The following is a 21,359-nucleotide window of genomic DNA, read 5'->3' on the forward strand; positions in this document are numbered from 1 at the left end:
AAAATGAATAGCCTAGGTTTGGTTAAGTTTGTTACAGAATATTCCTAGGCTAGGCAAAGCAATATAGTATCATATATCAAACAAGCTTTCTAGATAGATTAGCACTTCTACCATCTCTAGACTTTAGTTGGGGTGTTGAAAGAGCTCATCTCCATCAATATTTCACCCAGAGCAAAGATCATTGACAGCAGAGACAAGTTTATGTTAAACAAGAAAGCTTTTCGCCATAAATGTATAGATTTAAATCAATAATTAAAAATTGTGGTGAGGGAAAAATATTTTTTAGGTACCAAAAATGATTACAAATATAATATTAGAATTTAAAAAAATATTTTAGCTGCTAACAAAGATTACTTAATTTGTTGTTATAATATACTTGGCCTGTAAAGTCTTCATCAATGCTTTATATGACATCTATTTTGACATTGGCCATGTAAATGGGAAATTGCTTCTTAATTGACACAAATTGTTAGTTTAGATTTTCCTCAATTAAAGCAAATTAACAAAAAAATTGAGAGAAAGAGATTGAGTGAGACAGACACCAATAGAGATACTGTGCACATGATTGAAGCCAGTGCATTTCATTTTTTTCTGTTGAAAAACAAATGATTGTTTAGTATGAACTTGTTACAAAAAGACAATCCAAGTTTCAATTTTTTTGCGTATCCCTTTGTTAAGATTTGCACTTTGGTAAAAAATAAATCGGATAGGGAGGAAATGAAAATACCCCCCCCCCCCCTCTCTAACTATGTATAACTATCTTGGCAACTGTAAGAATGAGAGGACAAAAAGGTTCATTGTGATTTCCTTTTTTTAATACAAAGTTTAAACTAAAGGTCTCAGAAAATATTCAATCTTTGCTAGAGACATCAAGTATCAAGAACATTGAACCAAAAACTGTCCTCAAATTGATTTAAATTTGTGAAATATTTCAGTAAGTTTTTTATTCAAGCTGTTTTTTATAAGATAATATTTAAATGATAATTTCCTAAAAACTTCTATTTAAACATTTTTTGTAGAATAAATATTAAAACTTAAAGTTTGCTAGATAAAAGCTTGTTCATTCTATTTTGTGAACAAAATTAATAATGTATTCATTCTGAAAATAAAACTAAAATACAGAAGCCCTCTTTTCAGTTTTAAATAATTAAATAATCATTAAGTAGTCAACTGAAATCCTAATTCTTAGAACACATGTGTTTTAAATTCAAACTAAATTTATTTTAAAATTTGAAACTGTCTTCAGTCAGTTTGATAATTCACTTTCCAGAAAAAAAAAACATTGAGTATATAGAAAATGAGACTTTTTCTATGGATTATACTCTACTTAAATGTTAGTGTTAACATTGTCAAAGGTAAAATATTTTTAACAAAATATTTATTAAAAGGGATGAAAACTTTATAAATAGCAAAGCATATCTTCAATAATACAAAGTAGAATGATGATTGTCTGTCTGAAAATTAAGATCTCAGTAACCACTAAACTGTTTTAGCTTTTATCTCCAAGGAATATATCTACTAGTCCTCTGATGATTTTTAGCTATTTTAAAGGGGGGGAGACACTCCCCCTCCCAAAAAAAGATATAAACCCAATCATTTTTTGTGTAAGCAAACTGTAATTGCTGTACCTACTTGGGTCTACACTTTAGAGAATATACCTGCTGGTTCTGCAGAGATTTTAAGCTATTTTCTTGGGGAGTGGGACACCCCCAACCTCCCCAAAAAGAAAAATACCCCTATCCCCAAAAAATAAAACTTTTTTTTAAAACTAAAATCAAATTTTTTTTGTCTTCTAGCTCTAATGGTAACTGGAATAATAGGGGGGGCATTAAACGCCCCACCCACTGACCAATTAAGGTGCAGCAAGGGGCCCAACCATCAAGGGATAATTTCTGCTTAGTTGAGAATACCCTTTAAAAATTAATGATTATGTACTAAATGGCAGGTTTAACTGGATCCATAAGTATAAGCTCTCTCACACTTTACCAATTTACATAATTATTAGGTGATCTAAATGTGGATGAATATTTGGACTCTTTTGGTACAAACAACACTCAGGAATTAGATCAGAACTATCAGGTAAAAGTAGTTTATAAGTAAAAAGATATAATTATTGTATTTGAAACTAGCGGATTCGCCCTTTAGAGGCCTCTAGGGGCACTTGAGAAATGCCAAAACCTGTTTTTTTTCATTCAAATTTTTAAGAAATAAAATAGAACTAGACCTCTAAAATTTGGCATGGCAGTTGGTATATTATGGTACAATATATACTGTAAAGAAATAGCAGCTAAACTGCCACTGTCAATTCCTCAATATTTCCTAACATAGGCCCTACACAAAAGTTCTCCAATCTTCTGTGAGGCATTGCAGGAAGATGAAATTTTCTTATCTTTCAGTTCTTTTAGGAGTTTCCTCCTCTAGCTTGGTTTTTGTCTACCCTATTTGGTCTACCCTAATATATAACAAATCAATGAAATAAATAGTTTATTTTTGTATTTTATTCCTTTTTATTTCATCTTTGCATGTTATCACTGTTGTTAGTATTTTTTAAAAAATTGTTTAAATCTCCTTTGAACCAAAAGCTTAATGGATTATATTTAGATGCAGCTAGATCAACTACAGGAAGAAATTGATGACATAAAGAAATTAATGCAGGTAAAAAATAGGAATTTTACTATGTCCTGAACATATGTTTACAACTTTGTGCCAAATTCAAAATTGTCTTCTAAAAAGCTGCAAAATTTCATTTTTCAGAAAAATTTTATTTGGTATGGGGGTTTCTAAAACAAAAGCAATTGTCTTAGTGATTTATCATAGGATAGCTAGGTAAGTATGAACAGGGTAGCTATGCCCATGCAAGGATAGAGCCCAAGGTGGTAGAGTCTTCCACTTTACAGGCTCCAGCATAAAAACAATACAGCATTGAAATTAACAAATCATAAAAAAATTTTCTGAAAACTTACTTTACCACCATTTCTCCTTAAGTTCAACCTCTAAAAATACTTGTGTTATTATGTGCAGTCCTAGAGACATAAGTAATATATACCTTCAAATAATCATATCTAATTAGATGGAGATAAACAAATTGGTTGAGAAAATGAACAGGAATGAAGAGGCCTACAAGGTACAGATTAAAGTTTAGATTATACGTTTTTTTTAACATATGTTTTAAAAATATATTTCAAAATAATTTTTTTGTCAGGTTGAGATGGTCAAGCTAATTACTAAAATGGAGAACAGTGATAAGGCCCACCAGGTAAAGATAATAACAAATAAATGAATATTTTTCATTCCAGGGGTATCATAAATATGCATATATTCAAGGACGTCCAAGAGGTGGGGAGTAAAGGGGTGATTACTGAGAAGAAAAGACACATCAAAATAAAACAAAATTTGAATTGTGAAAAATAAACTTTAAATTCCTAACAAAATTGATGTGGGCTATTATTCTCATTTTTAGCTTTACAATATGATTCTACAGGTGTATATGTATATGCCTTTCAAAAGTAGGTTAAAAACAGTTTAAGTAATAAAACAAAAAAATTGCAAAAAACAAAAATTAAATTTGTTTAAAAAGGAGTTGAAAAAGCCAAGAAAACTTAAAAGTGGAGGTAAAGAAAGTGTGTAAATAAAGAAAATGATCAATCACTATATAAAAAGTTATGTTGTGTTTTTTTCCCCATTCTCATTAAAAAATGGACTAAAATGTTTGATTATCACAAAAATTCAGTAATAAGTTAAAACCTTGGACACGTTGTATGAAGGAATATCTATTGATTGTATTATTGCTTATATTACAATTCTTAAATAAAGCAAATTTAAAAGGCTATCATTAGTTCTATCATTTTCTTTTTATTCAGGCTCAGATGAAGAAAACAAATGCATTCATACAAGTGATTTTTTCTCATCTATATTAACAATATCTAATTAAACGAGGATGACAACATCCTGAAGTATAAGGCTGTAAAAATAAAGTAAATTACAGCCTAGCAGATAATACCTTAACTGCCAGACATATTACATACAGAAACCATATGTTCTTTAGAGCTCATTCTCTAGAATGAAGCCTCTAGATATCCAACAGACAACCAACCCTTTCACTGTGCATTATAATGTGTTGAGCATGTTTAAGGGGCAAGGTATTCCTCCTATTAGTGTCATGTACCAGAGTTAGCAGCAGTAGGTATCAGAATAGGAAGGTGTGATCAGGCTCAAATTAGACCTATTCTTTGACAGCAAGCAGGCATGCTATAATTCATGCTTATCCTGTTGGTAAGCACACTAATAACAAATAAACAAATATAAACTTTTACAGATCTTGATCAAAGCTGTTGGAAAAAGTGTTCAAGAAGTTATTGATCAAAGCATTCTAGGTATTTTGTAACACTCTCTTTGCTTTAATTTATATATATGAGGTAGAATTTCTTTCTAATTTTACTTAAAAATTTCAACAACCACTCTTCAACATCTCAACTTCAATTCAATATTACATACTAGTTTAATATATCTTTTTTGTTATGTGGGGTTTCTTAATGTATGCAATTAAATTATGCTTAACAATTATAAAAGTTTTTGAACATATAGACATACAGGGTGGGGCACATAAATCCGGACTTTTTTAAAACGGCCATAGCATCAACTACTACTTGACCGATCAGGACGTTTGACCCCACTATAAAAAGCTTAGGTAATGACCTTTTTACCCATACAAATCTTTGGACGATGTAGGAAGTGTACTCCAAGCTGACCGTGCATATGTTCAACTACGCAAATTCGAAATGCGCACGTTGCTCATGAAACTTGCTGAAGGTACTGTTAGATACATAAGTTAGGTACTAGAAATTACTAATGCTCTCCATCCAAGTTAGCTTGGCCGTAGTACTTTGGAAAATTGACACATAGCAGATTGTGAGATGTCAAAAACGTCAAAATCTTGAAAATTTCACGATTTTCCTCTTCAGGGACCTATATGGCACCTTGATTCTCGTTTTAGACTATAGGTTGCATTGATAAATCTTCATGCCATTTCCAAAAATGTAAAGAACGTCGTTCTAGCTCAACTGTGGCCTATATAAGAGCCGCCGTGTCGAAGGGTAGCTTGAAAGATGGTAATTTGGATCCTGCGATTACTCACCTCCCTAAGGAAATGTGGCCTCCCAGCAGCCCGATCTTAGTTCAATGAACTTTTGGGCCTGGGGCTACTTTGAAGCATGCACCAATAGAGGTGCTCATACCACAAAGAGCTCCCTTATTGCCACTATCAAGGAGATCTTTGCCAGCTTGGACAGGTACATTTTGACCTGGGCCTTCCGGCGGTTGAAGAAGCAGGTAGAGGCGGCGATCAATCCTGGCGGCCATTTTTATGAATAATCTAATAGTCATACACCTATCCTGCCTCCCAGTTTTTAAAATTCAATAAAATCTTTAAAATTGACGATTTTATGTTCATTTGATTAAAAATTAGAAAAAGTCCAGATTTATGTGCCCCACCCTGTACTGGTCATGTTTTTGAAATATTATTATATTAAGATTTGCTGAAAGCAGCTAAGAATGGAAGAATTGAGGAAGTAAAAGAATTACTTGATCTTGGAGTCAACATTAATGGGAAAGATGAAAAAGGTTTTTATTTCTTGTAATTAAAAGGCACAATTCAGTAACAAATAACAATTATCTGCATTCCAATTTGATATGAAAATTATTATACACAAACTTTTTAATTAGCTTATGTATCTGTTATTGATATAATAAGCCAAATTTCCTGTTTTAAAGTGAAAAATTAACAAATAAAATATCAATATATATCTATCTATCTATCTAAATTTATTCATCTATCTATATCATCATCATAGCCTTTTATCTTTCCTTTGTACAGCAACCCACTATGGTTCTCCAATCTCCTTTGCATTGCTTGACATTTGTCATTGCTGATAGAACCTGCATATCCATCTACTTAAGGAACCTTGCAAGAAAAACACTGCTGAAAGACGAGTAGACCATATACCCAGAATTTGAAGGGTTCCTTTAATGACCATACTTTTGTAATGAAAAATAAACACTGTTTATTAATTCTATTTATATTTAGGGTATACAAGTTTGATATATGCATCAGAACAAGGCTACCTTGATGTGGTAAGAGCTCTTGTGGATAGTGGAGCAGATATTAAGGCTAAGAATAATTGGGGTAAGTTAGTTTAGATATTTTTATGTTATATTTGTAATTCAATCTTTTCAACTTAAAATATTATTGTTGTTCTTATCTTTCTATCCTTATTTGTACCCATACCTATTTATACTTCTTCTCTGTATCTTATGCTTATATATGCTTATTATGTTTTATGATATCATTGTCAAAAATCTACATATGTATATATGTTGATATATCTAACAATCAATTCTTGTAATACAAAATAAACACTGTATACTAAACCTTATCTATTTTTATTTAGAGTATACAAGTCTGATAATGGCATCATGGAAGGGCCACCTTGATGTGGTCAGATTTCTTGTGGATAGTGGAGCAGATATCCATGCTAGTATCGTAAATGGTAAGTAAGTTTAGATATCTTATGTTATATTGTGTTGAATTGGTTTTCAAGCATTGTTATTATCTATCTGCTTTAGGTAAAACTATCTTTCTACCCTAATTTGTAGGTATACCTATCTATAGATTGAAATATATATATTTTGAAAACTTCTTTTATGTACCTTATGCTTATTAGGCCAACCTATTTTATATAATTATACAGGTATAAAGAATAATCAACAAGTAAATTAAATCTTAAGTAATATTTAAACAATTATACGATATGGTGCCCCCCAACGACATTGGAAAATCACATAGAGGTTTTGTGATTTATTCCTGAATTAATTTCATTATTGGTTAAGCTGATAATTAGACCTAGATAATAAATGATTTATGATATTATTATCAAAACAAATATATCTGTTTATATATCTATCTATCTATTCTTGTAATTAGAATTAACACACTGTATACTAAACCTAATCTATAAATATCTAGGGTGGACAAGTCTGATATGGGCATCACAGGAAGGCCACCTTGATGTTGTCAGATTTCTTGTGGATAATGAAGCAGATATCAATGCTAAGGGTAGTCAGGGTAAGTTAGTTTAGGTATTTTTATGTAATATTTGTAATTTAATCTTTTATGCTTAAATATTATTTTTGTATTATGGTAAAAATTATCTTTCTTGTTTAGTTTGTACGCATATCAATCTATATTTTGAAAACTTCTTCTATTAGGTTAACCTATTTTATATATGTCTACCTTAATACTAAATGATTTATGATATCATTATCAAATATTTATAAATCTGTTTATATATTTATCTATCTATTCTTGTAATTGAAAATAAAACACTGTATAATTACATATTCTGATCCTAATCTATATATATTTAGGGGAGACAAGTCTGCTACGGGCATCAATGTGGGGCCACCTTGATGTGGTCAGAGCTCTTGTGGATAGTGGAGCAGACATTCATGCTAAGAGTGATTTTCTTGGTAAGGTAGCTTAGATATTTTTATGTTTAATTTGTTATTCAATCTTTTAAAATTTAAATATTATTGTTGTTATTATCTATCTGCTTTAACAAAACTTTCTACCCTAATTTGTTAATATAATACCTATCCTTACTGAGAAGTTTCATATTTTGAAAACTTCTTTTATGTACCTTATACTCATATAAGTATACAAACATACTAAATGATTTATGATATCATTATTAAAAATCTTTATATCTGTTTATATATCTAACAATCAATTCTTGTAATTAAAAATAAACACTGTATATTAAATCTAATCTATATACATCTAGGGGAGACAAGTCTGATAGAGGCATCAAGGTGGGGCCACCTTGATGTTGTCAGATTTCTTGTGGATAGTGGAGCAGATATCCATGCTAAGAGTTACTCTGGTAAGAAAGTTTAGATAATTTGTGTTATTTTGTGTTGATTTGGTATTCAATCATTGTTATTATCTATTTGCTTTAGGCAAAACTATCTTTCTAGTCTAATTTGTATATAGGTATACCTATAAATAGATTGGAGTATATATATATTGAAAACTTCTTCTGTGTATCTTATGCTTAATAGGCCAACCTATTTTATATAGTTATACAGGTATAAAGTAAAACCAACAAGTAAATTAAATTTTGAATAATATTTGGGGAGCAAATGAAGAGGTCATCAATTATACGAAATGTTGTCCCCCAACAACAACTGAAAAACACTATGCGTTTCATGATTTATTTCTAAATTATTTTAATTATAGTTAAGCTGATAATTATACCTAAATAATTAATAATTTATGATATTATTATCAAAACCAATATATCTCTTTATATATCTATCTATTTATTCTTGTAATTAGAATTAACACACTGTATACTAAACCTAATCTATAAATATCTAGGGTGGACAAGTCTGATGTATGCATCAGAGGAAGGCTATCTTGATGTGGTCAGATTTCTTGTGGATAGTGATGCAGATATCCATGCTAAGGGTAATAAGGGTAAGTTAGTTTAAATATTTTTATGTAATATTTATAATTCAATCTTTTACACTTAAATATTATTGTTGCTTTATATCTGCTTTAGGTAATACTATCTTTCTACTCTAGTTTGTAGGCAAGGCATATTAATCTATATTTTGAAAACTTCTTCTTATCTTATATATGCTTATTAGGTTAACCTATTTTATATATGTTTACCTTAATACTAAATGATTTATGATATCATGATCAAATATTTATAAATCTGTTTAATGTTTATATATCTATTCTTGTAATCTATAATACAAAGTAGAACAATGTCTGTCCGTCCAACCCTTAAGATCTCGGTAACCACTGAACTGATCGGATTCTACTCTTCAAGGTATCTACCTATTGGTCCTGTGGTGGTTTTAAGCTATTTTCTTGGGGGGTTGGACACCCCCAACCCCCTCAAAAACAAAAAGAATCCCCCCCATTTTTTTTTTTTTTATTTTTTTGTAAGAAATATCCTTGGTCCTTTGTAGAAGATTCGTGGAATATTTCCTTTGTGGAAGATTTCCTTGGTCCTTCTTATTATTTTTTTTTTACAAATTTCACCTTACACTTTTTTTACCATCTCTTGGGGCAAAGCCCCTAGAGGCTAGGGGCAAAGCCGCTAGTCTATAATACAAAGTAGCTTGATGTCTGTCCGTCTGTCTGTCTGTCCCATAAGATCTCGGTAACCACTGAACTGATCGGATTCTACTCTTCAGGGTGGTTTTAAGCTATTTTCTTAGGGGGTGGGACACCCCCAACCCCTCTGAAAATTAAAAAAAAACACCCCCCCAAAAATTTTTTTTTTATATTTTTTGTAAAATCACAGTAACTGCTGAACAAATTTGGCTCTACTCTTCTGGGAATACACCTACTGGTCCTCTGGTGGTCTTAAGCTATTTTCTTGGGGGTTGGGACACCTCAACCCCCAAAAATAAAAAAAATCCAAACTTCCAAAATTTTTTTTTTTTACTTTTGTAAACAAAAACCAGTAATTGGGGTGGGGGAACCCCACTGCACCATAGGGCGAAGCCCCATGAACCCCCCCCCCAAAAAAAAAAACCTAGGTTTAATTTTTAAGAATTGAAATTTTTGTGTATACGGCAAACAACCTGGGTTTAATTTTTACGAATTTAGATTTTTGTGCATAACCTGGGTTTAATTTTACCAAAAAATAATTAAACAAAGAATAATTTTTTTGAATATTTCTATTTAGGAGGGTTGACTTCTCATTACTTCATAGGGAGAAGCCCCTAGAGGCTAGGGGCGAAGCTGCTAGTTGAAAATAAAACACTGTACAATTACATATTCTGAACCTAATCTATATATATCTAGGGGAGACAAGTCTGATGATTGCATCAGAGTATGGCTACCTTGATGTGGTCAGAGCTCTTGTGGATAGTGGAGCAGATATCCATGATAAGAATAAGTTGGGTAAGTGGGTTTAGATATTTTTTTGTTATATTGTATTGATTTATTAATAAATCTTTTCAACTTAAAATATCATTGTTGTTATCATCTCTCTGCTTTAGGTAAAACTATCTTTCTACTCTAATTTTTAGGCATACATATCTTTACTGAGGAGTACCTGTATTTTGAAAAACTTCTTCTTTATATCTTTTGCTTATATATTCTTATTAGGCTAGCCTATTTTTTAATGTATATACCTAAATACTAATTGATTTATGATATTATTATTAAAAATCTGTAAGTCTATCAATCTATTTTTGTAATAAAAAACACTGTATACTAACCCTAATCTATTTATATCTAGGGAGGACAAGTCTGATATCTGCAATAAGGCGTTGCCACTCTGACGTGGTCAGATTTCTAGTGGATAGAGGAGCAGATATTCATGCTAAGGATAATGATGGTAAGTTTGTTTAGATATTTTTATGTTATATTGTGTTGATTTGTTATTAAATCTTATTAACTTATAATATTACTGTTGTTATTATCTATCTGCTTTAGCTAAAACTATCTTTCTACCCTAATTTGTAGGTAAAACTATTTTTACTAAGGAGTATCTATATTTTGAAAACTTCTTCTATGTATCTTATGTTTATATATTCTTATAAGGCTAACCTATTTTATATGTGTATACCAATACACTAATTGATTTATGTTATCATTATTAAAAATCTGTAACTATCTATCAATCTATTTTTGTACTAAAAAATAAACACTGTATACTTAACCTAATCTATATATATCAAGGGTGGACAAGTCTGATGTATGCATCAAGGCATTGCCACTTTGACATGGTCAGTTTTCTTGTGGAAAGAGGAGCAGATATCAATGATAAGGATAATGATGGTAAGTTAGTTTAGATATTTTTATGTTTTATTTAGTTGATTTTTTATTAATGAAATATTTATAAATTAAAATATTATTGTTAAAAGCGAAGCTTTTCTATAATTAGGGTCGGTCCGTCCATATGTCCGTACGTCCGTAACGGATAGCTTTTCCCGTTAATTTAGGCATGTTAGAATTGTCCTATCGATTTCAAATTTTGCATGGTGATTCCTTTAGTAGTTAGGTACTATTTAGAAAGCGTAGCAACTCTATAATCATTACCAAAATGTCCGTACGTTCATTTTAAACATGTTGATTTTTTTACTTTTTTAACAACAAATTTTTATGTGATCAAATCATTGGATTGATCTGATTTTTGGTATATTGATTCCTGGGACAACAAAGTATAATGTAATAAGCGAAGCAACTCTATAATCAAGCCCTAAAAATGTAAGTATGTCCATAAAAATTATCCTGTATCAAGCAGTTTTACAACAAATTTACTTACAATTTTGCTTTGACTCTTATAAATTTATATTATGATAATTAAGTTCTAACACTATACAAGTGTTAATGTCCGTTTGTCCTCCCGTTTCAGTGCTTCGCTTTTATGGATGTTGTCATCCTTGTTGTTATTATCCCTTATCCCTAAAACTATCTTTCTACTCTAATTTGTAGGTAAAACTATTTTTACTGAAGAGTATCTATATTTTGAAAACTTCTTCTATGTATCTTATGATTTATCATATCTTTATTAAAAATCTGTAACTATCTATCAATCTATTTTTGTAATAAAAAATAAACACTGTATACTAAACCTAATCTATATATATCAAGGGTGGACAAGTCTGATATCTGCATCACAGGAGGACAAACTTGATATGGTCAGAGCTCTTGTGGATGGTGGAGCAGATGTTCATGCTAAGAATAAGAGGGGTAAGTTAGTTTAGATATTTTTTTAAATATGGTCATATTTTGTCATAAAATCTTTTAAGCATAAAACTTCATTATTGTTACAATCATCTTCTTTAACTAAAAATAACTTTCTACCATAATTTGTAGGTATAATTATCCTTACTTAGGTGTAAACTTCTTTAATGTATCTTATGCTTATTAGGCCAACCTATATTATATAGTTATACCTAAATACTAATTTATTAATGATATCATTATCAAAACCTATATTTCAGTGATATATATATATATCAGTATATATATCTATCTCTTCTTGTAATTATCAAATATAAAAAATCTATTTATATATCTAACAATATATTTTTGTAATTAAAAATAAACACTGTATATTAAAGAGATCATGAATTAGTTTTTTCAGAATTCATTTTTATTTACCCAATCATATTTGAAGTTTGAATATTTCTTGAAAAATATTAAATAAATCAAAACTAGGGTGATTTCGTAGTGAAATATTACTGTTTATCAATATTTTGTAAATATTATTTTCCCGTAAATATATTAAAATTTCTTAATATCCCATGTACCCCGGAAGTCCAAACTTCACACCTTTCTGCATATATCCTAACACATAGAAGGGGAATATCTAAATTGAAAATCTGAATATACTAATATATATTAACAGAGGGTAATATCTTGTTACCTTCTCAGATGGTCAACAAATATTAAAAAATATGTTTTAATATTTCAATACCCGCTAAATTAGAATAAGGTTTGGTGAATATATTTTTGATGTATATTCACTAAATCTCGTAAGTACTGAAATAAATATAATCTATTTTTCCTTATTCCGTTCAATTTTGCTTCGACTCTTATACATTTATATTCTGATTATTCAGTTCTGACACTATACAAGTGTTAATGTCTTTTTGTCCTACCGTTTCAGTGCTTTTATGGATGTTGTCATCCTTGTTAATTATGTTTTCGTTGGCTTTAGATCTTAGGGACTTTTATTGAATTTTGATTGGTTTGTTCATTTTGTTCAGTGTCTAAACTTTTCAACCTCTAATTTTATCTACAGATGGGGCAAGACTGTGTCTCATCATTTATCGGCCATTGTATGTTGTCATGTAAGTGTAACTTTTTTCTTTAATTAAGTGTATTTTTTTTGAATGTTTCTTCCAATGATTTTAAAAGTTAGTCATGACTTGACTTGTTGTTTGCCTTTTATTCAATATGAAAAGCCACAGAGACTATGGCTGCCGAACCCTGAATGAAAGAAAAGCTTTTCTAGTATGGCTTTGAAATCAATTAATATCCGCTGCATTTTCCATAATTTTCCACGGATATTAAAATAAAAAAGTTTGCATCCTTTAATACACCAATTTATCAGCCATTGTCTTATCAAAATTAAACTAGGAAACTCAAACGGCTATACTTTATTTATTCCACTCCTTGGGGGGGGGGGGGGGGCTATAAACATAGATATCATACGTGTCCTGTGACTTTACAAAGCCGGTCCAGGATATCATATTCTTAATGAATTCCGGCGAGGGGGGGGGGGTTGTTTTACAATGATGCATAAATGATGAATTGAAAATATCCTAAATGCCTACACCAATTTATCAGCCATTGTCTTATCAAAATTAAAATAGGAAATTTATTTTCATAATTCTCCTCCTATTCTATCTATTCTTAATGAATTCCCGCGGCTTGGGGGGGGGGGGAGGGTTTACAATGATGCACCAATAATGAAAATTAGCTCTTTATATAATATACCAAATACTCAAGTTTTTAAAATTTTGTCTTATTTTTCTACATAAATAAAAGTAAATCATTGTGTTTTTTGTTATATTTAAACATTGCTATTCAATATGTTTCTTTTTATTTAAACATTTTTGTACGAACACCGTGGCTGACCCAAAGATCAAATAACAATAAATCATATTATATTTAAATACTTGCACGCACACAAGGGAGTCTTTACTCTTTCTTTAGTAATATAAATGAATAAAGACATCCTACTTTTCTTTTCTTGTGACGTCAATGACTGATTCCTATTACAATCTATATTTTGTATATTCAGTTCAGACACTCTACAAGAGTTAATATTCGTCTGTCCTACCGTTTCAGATCTTTACTTTTATGGATGTTGTCATCCTTGTTAGGTCTTGATATTAATTCAAACTTTCATTTTTAGACTTTATCATTCGCTTATAACATTGTGTTTTGTTGTCCTAAGAATCATTATTTCAAAAACATTATTTCAAATGACTTTCTGGTTTGCTTCCATTGGGCTGTTTATTCTACTAGTTTTATAATAAGGTTTTCTTATTCATTGCTTCAACAACTTTTGCAGAATTGTTGAATTTGATTGGTTGGTTCATTAGGTTGAGTGTCCAAACGTTTCAACCACTTATGGTTAACTACAGACTGTAATTTATGTATCAAAAAAAGGTCATTATGTATTAATTAGTAGTGATCTAAAGGGATAAGACAATGGCCAATAAATTAATGTACATCCTCAATGATGATACACAAAATTATCCCTATTGTAGATTACAATTAGTGGTTAAAACGTTTAGACACTTAACTTAAAGAACTAACCAATCAGAATTAACTTAAAATCCCTAAAGTTGTTGGTTTTTTTTTTTGGGGGGGGGGGAGGTCGCCACTCTACCCCCCTTTGAATTAAATTGGTTAAATTAAAGGTTAAAAAAATTCATATTTCAAATTCCAAGATTCAAATAGATTGAATTAAGAAGGTTTCGTGATTCGCAAAATTCACATTTCATTGATCGATTGATTTGCCAAGGTAAACCCATACCAAGGTAATACCATTTAGAGCGCTCACACTAGTGAGATTTATGTGCTAGTTATATGAATAAAATAAGCTTAAATTGTCTTATATAGCTCTTCGAGCTGGAAAATTACTTGAAAAATGCATATTAGTAAAGCATTAATTGTTTTTTGATAAATAATTCCCAAAAATATTATACTTTTGCCCGTTTTTTTACTTGTTTTTTCACATAACGCAAGCGCGTCGTTAGAACCCCTATATAACAACAAAATTTATGGAAAGAGAGGAATTCGTCGGACGAGGGAGAGCCCGTACCGAGTGAAAGACGACGGAGAAACGAGTGCGGGGAAAGCTATAACCATCGCAACCGCGAGTTGACGCGCCATCGCGGTCACGCTTATCACTATATAAGAAAGAATTTTTATTATGGATAAATAAATAAGAAATTAGCTGTACTAAATAAGTTTATTTCATAATATTCATACACAATTGAAAATAGAAATGCATTGCCATTATGATTCTTTAATTATACGTTTATTTTCAATTTTATTTCTTCATAATTTATTGATAATATTATTAAAGTTAAACAATATAGATGTATTAAAAATAAAATATGTACAAGAAGAATGATTGATCTCAAAGCAAACGGCTCATGGCTTAGCAGCTTACAAAAAATCTTTGACGTTTGATTTGGGAACAAGGTTATTGTATCCGAGGAACATCAGTTCCTTAACCATTTGGGCCTTGAGGTTATACCTCCTTTTGCTGAAAAGCAATTTGAGATGGGAAAATATTCTTTCCACTCTCGAATTGCTGACCGGCAGAAGGATAAGGTTCCCCAATAGCTCCCTGATTTCGGCTGGATACTGGTCCTCTTCCAATAAGTTTTTCACAGTACCATGGATTAGATCCATGGTTGCGGATCTTGAACCTTTCTTCTTATCTCCTTTGGTGGATTTTCTGTAGAAATCGACAAGGTTTGTGGCGTTTTGATTGCGCCATTTCTCCAGACCTGTGTACATGGCTGTCCTCAGAAGTTTGACTTGTTCTTCTTTGCTTTTCTTCTTCTTTGGTTTTATCTTCTTATTTTGTTGTTCTTCTTGATATTTTTGCTTTTTTTCCTCAAAAAAAACAGCGAAAACATCGGGTTCTGAATCTTCGTCATTGTTTGTTGTTGCAGCACTGCTTGGAGCCTCCTCCTCCTCCTCGTCCTCGATGCTGGTAGTATCTCCTCCATTCTCCTGGTCAGTCTCGTCCTCGTCCTCGGTCTCGCTACATTTAGCCAACTGGATACGAATAACGCGCTCGCCGATTAACTTGGACAATTCATAGCCATCATCCAGGATCTCTTTGGCAAATTTCTCATCAACTAGCTGGCTGGGCATTTTCTTTTCCTGTAAAAATTTATTCTTTAAATTTTAATATCTATCTCATGATTTTAAGAAAGCTTATAAAACTTAGTCTCAATTTCGAACCTGTTACCTAGTATTAGTGTTCACTTTTAGCGGCAGCCGCCAGAAGTAAATGCCTGCTTCTCATTGGTTACTTTTTATTTTTTTTCTGACGTCATATATTCTTTTAAATTTTGATATAATATCTGTTGTAGGATGACGATTATTTGTAGCTATTTGATATGTTTTTTATTCTTATTCCTTATCATAGAAAATCAAAAATGATAAAATGAAAATTATTTGTAGCTATTTGATATGTTTTTTATTCTTATTCCTTATCATAGAAAATCAAAAATGATAAAATGAAAATCCATTAAATATCTCATTTTAAGAAAGCCTAAAACTTACGCCGTCGCCTACGATCATCTCCAGGTACGTCTTGCTGTAGGGGTGCAGAAACAACAGCGCTTTCCAACCTTGAGAATTCAGCATTTTTGTTACACGTCCTTTCAGTTTGTCATACATTGTGACAGCAAACCTGCAAAAATATAAATAAAATAAAATAGCTTTTTTTATATGTTTTTTTTTTATATTCCTCCCCTCCCTATAATACTTTTCTACATTTTATTTGTTATATCTTTAGTATGGCGCATTTTTTGCAACTAAAAAAATTAAAAACCAACCTGTTATTCTCTTTACCCAGTTTAGCCAGATTTGAAAGAACAGTTTCTAGATTAGCAAACATGCTAGGTACGGTTGCTTCCAGGGATTGTGCAGATTTAGTGATTGGACCATCAATTTTCACCAGGACAGCTTTGATATCTGCTAACAGACCAATCTGTTCTTGAGTAGGCCATGTAATATTGACTAAACATAAAAAAAATACTTGAAAAGAAATAGTATTACAAATTTGTATCACCACATAAAAAAAAATACTTCAACTCAACTATTGTCTATTTATATTTTTGTGTTACCAAACCAAATAAAAAATTACAAATGTGTATTGTGAGTAATATATGTATACCTTTTTGATCAATCAGTGATTGTTTTACAGCTTTCAGCAAGTCCTCATTCTCCAAGAGTTCGAAGAAACGGATCAACATGTTCACAATGGAACTCCATCTTGTATCACATGGCTTCACTAGTCTAAAAAAAAGATATATTTTAAAAGTTAATAATGGCTTCTCATTGGTTAATTGTAAATGTTTTCTTTGAATTTAAAAAAAAAATAATTGTTGAAACTGGCTTCTCATTGGTTAAAAAATAACACTTACATTCGTTGTTTGAATCGTTTGTAGATCTTTCTTAAGCGCTTATTATTGCGCAGTTTCCCATTTAATGTTGTCACATATTTCAGCGTATCTCTGTAATCCACGTTTTCCTAAATACAAAATCAATCAACCCTTCAAAACCCTTACTATTTTCAAAACCATTACTATTAATAACTATTAATAAAGGCAAATACAAACAAATAGTTATTACATTACCTTTGTCTTTTCCAAGGAATCTTCAACAGCCAGATCCGACTGATGGTTCAAACAGGGAAGTTCAACCATAACTCCATGGTTTCTTGCACTTTGAAGTGCAACTTTTCTTGCGGCTTCAATACCTGACATAACAAAAAGACATATTATTGAAATATAAATTGTAATTAATATATCAATAATTAAAATTTTTTGTTTTAAATGTGATGACAATGTGACATGTCAATATCATAATCTTACCATCAGTTCTTTCTTTGGCAGCTTCAAAAGTGTTCTTGTAGAATGATAGAACATCTTCTTCTTGCTCAGACTCAGCACTAGTATTATCTTCGTCTCCTGACTCGTCCAAACTTGACAAGAGAGCACCATTTTTTACCAGGAATTCCAATTCGTCTCTGGACAATCCATGCTCCTTGTTCAGCAGTTCCATGAACTAATAAAAAAAATAAAAATTAAAAATTGTTGATTATTATTAGTTTTATAAATACTACTTTTTAAATAAATTTAAAATATTAAACTTTGATAAAAATTGGGTGAATTTGAAAGTTAAAGATTAAAGTTAAGTTAAACTAACCTTGATACAATTCTTTGCACTATCTGTAGTGCATGACAATAACTGCTTGTGGGTAAGGTTGAAAGCGGCCAGAATTTTGTCAACAGCTCTCACGATGGACACGCCAGTGCAATCAGGCTCTGGCATCTAAAATATTCAAAAAATTATATTTATGCTTATAATTTAAATTTAATATTTATAATTGCAATATGAACTTTAAATTATTTGAATGAAATGATAATAATAATAAGGATAAACTCTTTACCTCTTCACAGCTTAATAAAACTTCTCTTGGTTCATTGGTGTTCTTGTCCAAAAACGTTGCTGTAACTGAAAATAAAATAAAATTGTAAGTTCATGTTATTTGTATATATTATATAATATTATAATATTTAAAATAAATGAATGTATACCTGCAAGAAAATCTACGAATACTATCCCAAAATCTATGCTTAGGTGGATAGCTAAAAATAAAATAATCAAATTATTAAGTTTTATAAATAAAAATTCAAATGTCAATGGTTACTAACTCCCCCCCCCCCTACCCCCCGTTCTTAACACATAAATTTCTGATTAAGATTTTACCTGTATCTTTCAACTCATTTTTCAAGATATCGACAAAATTTTTATAACAGTTGGTCACCCAGAGCTTTAATTGTTCGTCTGTGGGGGCTAGTTGTTTGTTTCCGCCTTCAAGGAGCCCGACTTAAAATAAAATAAAATTACAAACATTTTTTTAGCAGCTTAAAAGTTAATTTAATTAAAATAGAATTAGTTTTTTATACTGTAATATAAAAATCAAATTATAAATTTTTTTTAGCAGCTTAAAAGTTAATTTAATTAAAATTTATTTAGTCTTTTCATACTTACCTTTCTTAGCAATTAAATGATCCCAAACAAATAGGTAGGGATCTTTGAGCTGCTTCAATGATATACGGCCATTGGTGAGTTTGTGTATATATGCATGGATACAATCAAGGGCAGTTATACCGCTGATGCAGATATCCTTGGTCTCTAGCTCGTTGCCTGAATGAAAATAGAAATATTACTGTTTGCGATAGCTTTTCATCAATCGTTGAACTCTCTAATTTATTTATCATATTGATTACGGAGGCATATTATATAATACAATTATACAACAAATATGTGTGTTTGCGATAGCTTTTCATCAATCGTTGAACTCTCTAATCTATTTATACGATATATTACATGTAATATATATGTGTACCACTTACGTTTATCGGTATCAAAATACTTCTTGTAGTCTCTCTCGCTGGTGTAGGCCTTGACAGCATTCTTGCAGGCTTTCTCAATGTTTGGATGGTATTTATACCAATGCTTCACGCAGCAACTACAATAAAAAAAGATTAAATTAAAGATTTGTGTATATTTGTATACTATCTAATTATGTATGTTAAACACTTTTGTATATTATCTAATGTTCTCAATTATGTGTATATGTATGTAAATGTTAAAAACTTATATAACTGTTTACCTGATGACATTGCTGTCATCATCCAAGCCTTCATCAAAGCGGGTTTTCCACTTAGGACAATCTGTAAGTAAAATACATATGGATTAATAAATTATACTATAAAGCAACTGTGAAAATACGATGAAATATAAATTTAGAAGAAAAGCTTTGCTTTTAATTGACTTTTAAAGTATTTTTTGAAAGTATTAAAAATTGATTATTTCAACAAATTATGTCCTAAAATGTTTTTCTCACATTTTTCAACGCATATGCATAATTAAGTTTACAAATAAATCATTTCTCTTGAATGACCCGGTATATTATTTCTAAGTTCTAACAATTTCACACTAATATAGATAATATGTAGTATAGCAAGAATGAATAGAAAATATGAATGACAGTGAAAATTTAAAATTTAATAATAAATAAAAATAAAATATTACCTGAATTTATCTGGTGTGTCCAACATATCAACAGCAGATCTGATGTTGTCTTTTCCTTTGAGTAAACCGAGGGATCTGACAGCCTCATGTCTGCTCCCGTCCATGGTTTTGATCAGTTACCTTTTGATTCGAAATGAAACTAAACTAAAAAAAGATATATATTAATTACATTACGTTCAATGGGCGGAGTTTTAAAAAAAGTTAATTACGTTATAAGGACGGTGAAAATGGTTTTATTTTCAATGGGAGGAGTTTCAGTGTCTGTCTACAAACCAAACAAATTTTTATGGTGTTTAAATGGGTGGAGTTGTAGCGGCGGGCGGTAATTTTAACTCCAGTCTCCACCCACCCACATTTCATCACTGTTCGTAGAGTCTATCTATTTTATTTTTATTACATTTAGAAAGCACCTCTATAATCATTACCAGAATTTTCCGTAGATCCATAAAACCGATCCTAGTTATAGAAAAGCTTCGCTACGGGTCTATAGGATAATAGTAAATTAGTAAGTAATAATATTGTAAACCGATCCTAGTTATAGAAAAGCTTCGCTACGGGTCTATAGGATAATAAGTAAATTAGTAAGTAATAATATTGTAAGAAAGCCATAATTTATAAATATAGGCGGGCGGCCCGCGGGGAAAACAATAATAAGATCTCATCTCATATTTCTTACTAAGTTGACCCTTTCCTCCACATTCCCTTCGCCGGCTTCCTTTTAATATGATTCTGGTGACAGGTCATAAAGGCCCCCCCCCCAAAAAAAAAGGGTTGACTTGACGACGATATATATAATAGATAATGATATTCTTCCCTCCCCCAAGATTTTTAGTTCTTTCTTTTTTAAATTTAAATTTTTTAAATCATAAATCATAAAAAAGCTATCCGTTTTAAGATTAATCTGCAAGGGTTAAGCATATAATTAACCTATAATAACCTATATCAGACACACAAACACACATCCTGTTACTTTAGTATATAAGGATTTTTAAAAACGCTTTGCCGTAAAAATTAACGGGTTAAACACGCAAAAACAAGGATGACTACATCCATAAATTCCAAGCCATGAAAAGTAAAATATAGTATTATTATTATATATAACTTTATACTTTTTAACTTTTTTTTAAATAAATATACTTACCAGGGACCTAAAGGGATAAGACAATGACCTATAAATTGATGTACATCCCCAATGATGATACACAAAATTGGAGTACTGATTCCTATTACAATAAGGTACAGTATTTTAAGCAAAGCAATCTCTATAATCAAGTCCTAAAAATGTCAGTATGTCCGTAAACAGTATTCTGTATTTAAGAAGTTTTGCATAACATTTAATTATTATTTTGTCAAAACTTGTGTATTTATATTTTGTATATTCGGTTTTGACACTCAACAAGAGTAATGTTCTTCTGTTGTACCGTTTTAGAGCTTCGCTTTTATGGATATTGTCATCCTTGTT

At 30.7% G+C, this 21,359-nt stretch overlaps 2 protein-coding genes across 2 annotated transcripts in view; one reads left to right on the forward strand and one right to left on the reverse strand.

Moving 5' to 3' along the window:
* Positions 1–1,228: 1,228 nt before the first annotated feature.
* Positions 1,229–21,359, forward strand: part of LOC145331356 (uncharacterized) — a 29,659-nt gene continuing 9,528 nt past the window's right edge. The window contains exons 1-18 of the mRNA XM_080175975.1: positions 1,229–1,355; positions 2,006–2,079; positions 2,602–2,655; positions 3,071–3,124; positions 3,203–3,256; positions 3,861–3,893; positions 4,316–4,373; positions 5,530–5,619; positions 6,083–6,181; positions 6,447–6,545; positions 7,022–7,120; positions 7,423–7,524; positions 7,839–7,937; positions 8,435–8,533; positions 9,881–9,979; positions 10,320–10,418; positions 10,763–10,861; positions 11,678–11,776. Coding sequence (XP_080032101.1) covers positions 1,298–1,355; positions 2,006–2,079; positions 2,602–2,655; positions 3,071–3,124; positions 3,203–3,256; positions 3,861–3,893; positions 4,316–4,373; positions 5,530–5,619; positions 6,083–6,181; positions 6,447–6,545; positions 7,022–7,120; positions 7,423–7,524; positions 7,839–7,937; positions 8,435–8,533; positions 9,881–9,979; positions 10,320–10,418; positions 10,763–10,861; positions 11,678–11,776 — 1,468 coding nt within the window. The 5' untranslated portion in view covers positions 1,229–1,297. The remainder of the gene's footprint in view (positions 1,356–2,005; positions 2,080–2,601; positions 2,656–3,070; positions 3,125–3,202; positions 3,257–3,860; positions 3,894–4,315; positions 4,374–5,529; positions 5,620–6,082; positions 6,182–6,446; positions 6,546–7,021; positions 7,121–7,422; positions 7,525–7,838; positions 7,938–8,434; positions 8,534–9,880; positions 9,980–10,319; positions 10,419–10,762; positions 10,862–11,677; positions 11,777–21,359) is intronic.
* Positions 15,004–19,985, reverse strand: LOC145332397 (uncharacterized). Its single transcript, XM_080177395.1, has 15 exons — positions 19,898–19,985; positions 19,476–19,536; positions 19,216–19,331; positions 18,851–19,006; positions 18,566–18,685; positions 18,394–18,444; positions 18,246–18,310; positions 18,002–18,127; positions 17,668–17,860; positions 17,431–17,552; positions 17,218–17,324; positions 16,968–17,089; positions 16,627–16,810; positions 16,352–16,481; positions 15,004–15,946 (listed from the first exon to the last, which is right to left on the reverse strand). The coding sequence occupies exons 1-15, from the start codon at positions 19,983–19,985 to the stop codon at positions 15,218–15,220; spliced, it is 2,370 nt and encodes a 789-aa protein (XP_080033521.1). The 3' UTR covers positions 15,004–15,217.

The sequence above is a fragment of the Acartia tonsa genome, chromosome 11, assembly GCF_053477335.1.
Source record: "Acartia tonsa isolate MP-2025a chromosome 11, ASM5347733v1, whole genome shotgun sequence".
In the NCBI taxonomy this organism is placed as follows: domain Eukaryota; kingdom Metazoa; phylum Arthropoda; class Copepoda; order Calanoida; family Acartiidae; genus Acartia; species Acartia tonsa.

Coding starts and splice junctions, on each gene's coding strand:
- LOC145332397 (XM_080177395.1), bottom strand. CDS start 19,985: ATGAGGCTGTCAGATCCCTCGGTTTACTCAAAGGAAAAGACAACATCA. Junction 17,861..18,001: donor GTGCAAAGAATTGTATCAAG/GTTAGTTTAACT, acceptor TTTTTTTATTAG/TTCATGGAACTGCTGAACAA. Junction 15,947..16,351: donor AGATGATCGTAGGCGACGGC/GTAAGTTTTAGG, acceptor AAATTTTTACAG/GAAAAGAAAATGCCCAGCCA.